Here is a 7852-nt window from a genome sequence, read left to right as displayed (position 1 = left end):
TTAGTAGCTCTAGAATAAAACCTACTCAGTTATGGTAAACTATTCTTTTAATACATGGTTTCTAGGTTCTTTATTTAGGATTTTCTCATTGATATTTTTAAATTACACTGGCCCATATGTTTTTATGTGAGAGTATGTGTGGGATAGAGAGAAACATATGATTGCTTTGTCATTTTTGGCATTCAGTGTTTTGTTGGCTTTATAAAATAAATTTGGTAACCTTGTCGGTCTTCTAAATATTTCCGAAGTATAAAAATCCTTTGTTTTATAAAGCTTCGAAGGCTTTACCCATAAAATGATCTGGGCTCAGAATGTAATATTTTAAGATCATTTGTTCTATCTTCCTTGGTATAGGTTTTCTATTTTTTTCTTGCGTCAACTTTAGTAACTTATTTTTTTCTCTGAGATTATTCATCATGTATGTAAATACATGTAAATCCTCTTTCTCTCTTGGGCGTTATAGTCTTCAAATGTATGTGTAAGGAGCCATCAGAGAGAGAGTGAACAGAAAGTGCCTATACACAAGGAGTGGCTGCCCAGGTTCTGACTGGTGTGAAACATTTATGTCCTAACCAGGGCAAATTGCGATTTTGTGGGAAGATTGTACCTTCTTCCTACCTGCTTTCTCAAGGTAAAGACAGAGTCAGTTACCAATTATGATTTACAGAAACTACTTCCTTGCTAGCAAAAAACGCCACCTCATCCGTTATTTATGATACTATAAGATCATAAATTTGATTTATAACCCAAAACATTTATAGGAAGAAAAAACTGGTTTTGATTTATAATCCAAAACATTTTACAGAAAGAAAAGGAAAAGTCTTAATATGACTATATGAACTTGAGCCAGGGGGCTGCAACAGTAACTACAAAGTTCCAGTTGACAGAAGTAAGTGAAACCAAAACAGTCCTCAGATCTTTTCTCTAAGCCTGTCTGAAATCCAGCCATGCTAAGAGCTTAGGACTATCAATTGCCCATTTGCTTAGATTACTTTCCAACATACCCTGGTTCATTCTTAGGTACTTAAACATTTGTCTATTTAGTTATGTTATTTTGACTGAAACTTCAGACAAATTTTTTTTTGGCACCAAGATCCTTGTTCCACAGAATTAGTCAATGCCAGAGATGTCTGATGAAATCTAAAAATGTCAGCACTCAGAAAAACGTTCAAACTTCCTTCTATTGCTGCTATCTCAGACACTATGATGTGTCACAATGCAGATATAATGTAATATAAAACTTCTAAATACAATTTCAGCTTTGAGTCTGCAGTACTCAAACAGATACAGATTTTGTGTGCAATAGATTTACTTTCTTCCTAGATTTTTGTCTTATCTGTTCCCAGAAAATCAGTCATTTATCTAGACAAAGACCCATGATAGATTATTTTCTCCTTCATTTGATTCCATTCTTGCCCCCTAACTTATCAATTTTTATTTTTTTAAATGTCTCAAGTTTCAGTTTTTAAGAAACCAATAATGTGATACTAATATGTTTCAAAAAGAAAATAATAAATTAGCTATCATTGGATGTCATTCTAACTTTTCGAAGCTGATTTTATTACAGGACATTCTAGAGTGAGTCTGTGCCCACTTATCAGTGTTGTTTTAAGTGTATTTGTTGGGACCTGAACACTCAGATATTTCAGCTCTCCAGGTGCTTCTCATGAAGTAAAATACCTATGCTTGGAGTTCAAACATTTTTGAAAGACATGTTAAAATTGATTCCTGTATTAGTTCATTCTCATACCCCAGACTGGGTAATTTATAAAGGAAAGACATTTAATGAACTCACAGTTCCACATGGCTGGAGAGGCCTCACAATCATGGTGGAAAGCAATGGAAGAGGAAAGGCATATCTTACATGGCGGCAGGCAAGAGAGCTTGTGCAGGGCAACTTCCATTTATAAAACCATCAGATCACATGAGACTTATTCACTATCATGAGAACAGTATAGGGGAAACAGCCCCCATGATTCAATTATCTCCACCCAGCCCTGCCCTTGACACATGGGGATTATTACAATTCAAGGTGAGATTTGGGTGGGGACACAGACAAACTATATCAACTCCCTACCTTTTCAACGGCTTGAAGTCATTAATGGTGAAGTTGTAACACATTTGGTTCAGGTGACATCACATTTTAAAAATCCTAATAGGATTAGAACAAATTCATTTTTAGTCTAAACTTCTTTAGAAATAAGACATTTTCAGATTATACTTAAATTTAAGAGGAAATGTACATTCATAACAAATTATTATTATCCTTTTCAAGACCTGCATTATATTTAATGCCTTTTAAAAATGTGTAACCACATCTCTGTGTTTATAAAAGAATAAAATGACTTCAGTTCCACTCCTAGGTCACTCCTATCTGAGTTGGTTTGGAAGGTGGCGGTTATGTGGGACATGGAGCCCTTCTGACTGCTTGCTGCTGACTGTGCTATACCCTCCTCTCAACAGCAGTCAGAAGTTTTACCTGCCTCTCCTATACATGAAACTGATATGAAAATGGCCCTTTGAAATAAGAGATGTGGGAGTAGCCTTAAATTATTCAGGATCTTTATTGTTAATGAATGTGCTTCTGTGAGCCCTTAAAAATAGTGCAGCCTCAAAGATTACTGTTTTGCATACAATTGCTAGACAGCCAGAAGAAGAATCAACTCTGCATGGGAATGCTGTATCTGGAAACCTGATTTCACTCAGCTTCTGTCTTCCAGAACTGCCGAGTCATTTTTACGGAGGTTCGACTAGAAGGCTTCTCTGGGGAAACTAAGAAAGGTAAGGACCTGATGTGGAGGCAGATAGATCATATCTTCAGCTGTCCTGTTGACTGGCCGGGAGGCTGGACGCTTCTAGGCCTACCCGGGAACTTTAGGAATTTCTACACCAAGAAGAGTTCCAAACTGATTTCTCATGCTACAACTTTTCTAAAAAATCGTATTTGAATATATATGGAAACTTGCTAGGTTTTGGGAAGTCTTAGGTTACACTATTGTTATTATTATTATTATTATTGAGACAGAGTCTTGCTCTGTCACTCAGGCTGGAGTGCAGTGGTACATCTCGGCTCACTGCAACCTCTGCCTCCCGGCTTCAAGCCTCCCGGCTTCAAGCAATTCTCCTGCCTCAGCCTCCTGAGCAACTGGGATTACAGGCGCCCACCACCACGCCCGGCTAATGTTTGCATTTTTAGTAGAGATGGGGTTTCACCATGTTGGCCAGGCTGGTCTTAAACTCCTACCCTCAGGTGATCTGCCTCCGTCAGCCTCCCAAAGTACTGGGATTACAGGTGTGAGAGCCACTGTTCCTGGCCGCTGTTATATTTTTAAAGAATGAAAGTAACCAGATTTTTCTTTAATTTTGCTTTTTGTAAAATGTTATTTATCTGCCCAAATAACTTGTGCTCTAATCCATTCATTCATTAGAAGGGGGGTAAAGTATTATTTAAATTTAATTATTGTATAACTTCTAAAAACAGTTTTAAACTACCCATGATAACACAGGTAGTTATGTACCCATGTTACATCTTTTTCTGAGAACTAATAAGCCTTTTCTTATACCATAACCCATTCTTTTTGTTGAAAATGAATATATATATAAAAAATATATATTAGACATACACAGAGACTTCAAAAATTCATGGAAAAAAGAAATTAAAAGATAAAAATAAAAACAAATGTATTTCTCAGCATAAGCCTTAGCAAGTTCAAGACACTTTTGTAAGTGGTAATACCAGCCATTTAGTCCATCCTTAAAGAATCGAGGGTACTGAGAATTTAACCATGTCAGTGCAGTCTTTTTGACATTGTTAACTGAAGAAAACTAGGTGCCCTTTAAAGATTTTTTAAGATTAGGAAACAAAAAGAAGAGAGAAGGAGCCAAATCAGAATTGTAAGGTGGATCCCTAATGATTTCTCTTCAAATCACTTGCAAAATTGTCCTTATGTGATGAGAAGAATAAGCAGAAGCAGTGTCATGGAGGACTCGCTGGTGATGCTGTCCTGGGTGTTTTTCTGCTAAAGATTTGGCTAACTTTCTCAAAACGCTCTCATAATAAGCAGATGTTATTATTCTTTTGGCCCTTCAACAAGCGAAATACCTGGAACATCCCAAAAACTGTTGCCAGAATCTTTTTTCTTGATAGGTCTGCTTTTGCTTTGACTGGACCACTTCCATTTCTTGGTAGCCATTGCTTTGATTGTACTATGCCTTCAGGATTATACTGGCAAAGCCATGTTTCATCTCTTGTTACAATTCTTCAAAGAAAGCCTCCAGAATCTTGGTCCCACATGTTTAAAATTTCCACTGACTCTGCTTTTGTCTGCAGCTGATCTATGTGCAATGGTTTTGGCACCCTTCTAGTAGAAAGCTAGCGCAACTTCAATTTTTCAGTTAGAATTGCGTAACCTCAATCAGTTAAGCTATCTATGGAGTTGGCTATTGTTTCTTCTGTTGTTTGTCCTCTTAAATTACAGCATTCACTTTTCTTTAAAGAAAAACTTCATTCTTTTCTTGCAAATTGATGTGGATGGTCTGCTGCTGTGGGTTTCATTTTCCACATCATCTCATCCCTTCTCAAAATGAGTTATCTCTCGGTGAACTACTGATTTCTTTTGTCTTTTCTTTTTTTTAAATTTAATTTTATTTTAAGTACTGGGATACATGTGTAGGGTGTGCAGGTTTGGTACACAGGCAAATGTGTGCCATGGTGATTTGCTGCACCTATCAGCCCAACACTTGGGTATTAAGCCCTATATGCATTAGCTATTTATCCTGATGCTCTCCCTCTTCCTGTACCTCCAACAGGCCCCAGTGTGTGTTGTTCCCCTCCCTGTGTCCATGTGTTCTCATTGTTCAGCTCCCACTTATAAGTGAAAACATGCAGTCTTTGGTTTTCTGTTCCTGTATTAGTATGCTGAGGATAATGGCTTCCAGCTCCACCCATGTCCCTGCAAAGGACATGATCTTGTTCCTTTATATGGCTGCATAGTATTCCATGGTGTAAACTACTGATTTATTTGGGGCATTGTTCCCATACGGCATTGTCCCCATAAACTTTTTGTAAAGCATCAATTATTTCACTATTTTACCACCCAAGCTTCACCATAAATTTGATGTTTGTTCTTGCTTCCATTTTAGCAGAATTCATGTTGCTCTAAGAGCTATTTTCAAACTGGTAACCTTATCCTTCTTAGTGCTTCAGACTAAATCCTGTTCAGACATGCTTCAACATGCTAGTGTGAGTTTATTTTGGTACAAAAAAAATTTTGAAATCCTTGCCTAGTTTTTTCAAAATACACATTTTCCACAAATCTTTCGTGTGTGTGTTGTTTGAACAATAGTTGCAACATGAAACAATTAACAAAGGTAGCTAATTGACCACTCTTTTAAAAATTATTAACAGAATCCTATGTATACATATACATAATGTATGTATATATGCATATATGTGACAAATTGATAGCTTTTGTTAGAAATTTAATATGTAGAATTATTTAGCATAGTATTATTAGAAATTTAAGAATTGAGAGTTTCAAATTTTGTTCTTAAAGTTCAAGTAAATTGATATCATCTTAAAGTAAGAATACAGTCCACTCTTAAAATTATAATGCCTCAGAGGCTCTAAGTCATCATGGTATTAGTTTCAGGAGCTGTTCTCAGTTTTCTGAGAAGCGTGGCCAGTATCGAGAGCCTCTACTTCTATGTTTCTCCTTGTTTTTTCCTCCCAAGATATTTCAGTCTCCTTGAACACCTTGCAGTCACTTTCCACAGGTAAAATGATTTGTTTAGTTGTCTTTTTGTTCCCCTGGCCTCATTCCTCTGCTGCAAAACCTTCTGCTTAAAATACTGGCTCATTTCTAGTTACAGGGACCCACCTGCCATCTGTCATTCCAGGAAATTTGTGAAATGGATCCAGATAAACAAGGTGAGTATTATTGTCAAGTTTATGGGCATAGTTTGTAAACAGAAAAATTAGGCACAGATGTTATATTTTCAGACCTCTGATTTGAAGAAGAGTAAACATTTGGCAAATTTCTGGCTGAAAAGAAACTGTTATTTGATTAAAGTGGTTTTCTCTTTCTTCTAAACAGAAATCCACCATGTACTGAAGAATATTTGGTCTATTGTCTCGAAAGCACCAAAAATAATCTAACAAAAGACTTGATGTCAACATAATTACATTTGAATTGCTGTTCAAATACACACAAACTATTGCCTTAGTTTTATGTATATTCATAGTTTACTATTAAAATGAACTTATTGTATATATTTTAGTGTCATGGGCAAGTTCACAGTACTGTGTGGTTCAAGTTGGGAGAAAGGCCTCACGGTTGTCACTATATGAAAATTTTATAAGTGGATATGGAAAAACTAGTTCCCCTTTCTTTTAACTTCGCTGAATGCCAAGAACTGATCTGTGGCATTTCTATTGCTAGATCTATTTGCAGCCTTACTCCCATAACCAAAATCTACATTGTTATCTTACTTGTTTTATATGAAATTCTGTATAATCCCTAGTTGTTCATCTAAAACAACATTATAAATAATTCCAATACCTTTGGGTTTTCCAAATTTGGGCTCTCGTATTAATACGCTTTACACAAAGCAGTAGGTAATCCATTCAACTCTCAATTTTCTTTTTCTAAGGCAGTGTGTCTCAAAATTAGCATGCATCAGAATCACCTGAAAGGTTTGTTAATATGCTGCAAAGTTTGTGATTCTGTGGGTCTGGGGAAGAGTCCAGGAATGTGCATTTCTAACAGTTTCCCAGGTGACCTGATGCTGCTGACTTGGGACCACACTCTGAGGACCACTGGTCTAAAGCATGTATTTTGGATCATCAAAGTAGATGATGGACATTTGAAAGAATTGTATTACATCCACCTTAGTATCTGTGGAAAATAAATATACTGATGGAGCTAAGCAAAAACAAGAATCCCGGTCAAAAGATGTTTCCCAATCATATTGCTTCCATGAATAAGAACATGTAGCTTGTGTTACTATTTCTTTAAGCATCTAAAACTACTTTGTTCATAGCTTTGGGTATGATACATTTGGTAATTTCTTCCTTTATTTATTTATTTTTTTCATTATCAGAAAAAAATGTAAGTTAGCCTTTAGGAAGTGGGTCTGGTGTTGGCTTACCTGGCCTCCTCATTCATTTCCCATGTTGCACTGTATCACAGCTTGCTGTGTTATGCTGCATAACTTCATCAGATGACGCTGCAAAGCATAACTTGACAGGAGAGTGATGGCCAGATGGTAGAGCAGCTACAGAGTCGCTCCTCCACCGAGAGCAGCATCTGGGAACTTGCAGAGCCTCTTGTCTGCTGATTCTCTGTATCTGCTTGGTGCATCTGAGAGGAACCAGGGCACAAACACTGGCCAGTTTCCAGAGGAAAGAAATGTTGGGCATTACACCGTTGTAAATTATTTCCACCCTATTATGCCTACTCTCAATTTGTTTTTTTTTCTCCAGACATAGGACAGAGGAGTTTCTGACATCTCCCATTCTCTAACATTGTTGTCTTATCTGAAAACTAAGCATTTTTAAAGCCTAAGGAAACGGTGAATAACAAAAGATTTAGAGCAAAAAATTGTAGTTTTTTTGTTTTTTTGTTTTTTTTTTTATATGTTTGCACCTCTTGAAAAAGAAAGGAAAACACGTAGAGGGATTTTAAACCACCTCTCTTGTTTGGGCGACAATGTTTAGGCACAGCCCGCTTCACCTGAGGTAGGGGTCTTTAATTCATGATCATATGCTGACTGTTGGATCAATATACGTTCAGAGAGAGGCCTGTGGCATGCTCTCACTACTTTGGGACGGCTCTGGCCTGGTTCAGCACTA

General features: G+C 36.9%; 1 protein-coding gene across 1 annotated transcript in view; it reads left to right on the top strand.

Annotated features, from left to right (window-relative positions):
* The first annotated feature begins 5793 nt into the window (after positions 1–5793).
* DYTN (dystrotelin) overlaps positions 5794–7852 on the top strand; it is a 67783-nt gene continuing 65724 nt past the window's right edge. Inside the window, exon 1 of the mRNA XM_011993881.1 lies at positions 5794–5929. Coding sequence (XP_011849271.1) covers positions 5911–5929 — 19 coding nt within the window. The 5' untranslated portion in view covers positions 5794–5910. The remainder of the gene's footprint in view (positions 5930–7852) is intronic.

The sequence above is a fragment of the Mandrillus leucophaeus genome, unplaced genomic scaffold, assembly GCF_000951045.1.
Source record: "Mandrillus leucophaeus isolate KB7577 unplaced genomic scaffold, Mleu.le_1.0 Scaffold436, whole genome shotgun sequence".
NCBI classification, from domain to species: domain Eukaryota; kingdom Metazoa; phylum Chordata; class Mammalia; order Primates; family Cercopithecidae; genus Mandrillus; species Mandrillus leucophaeus.
This window is presented reverse-complemented; position numbering and strand designations above follow the sequence as displayed.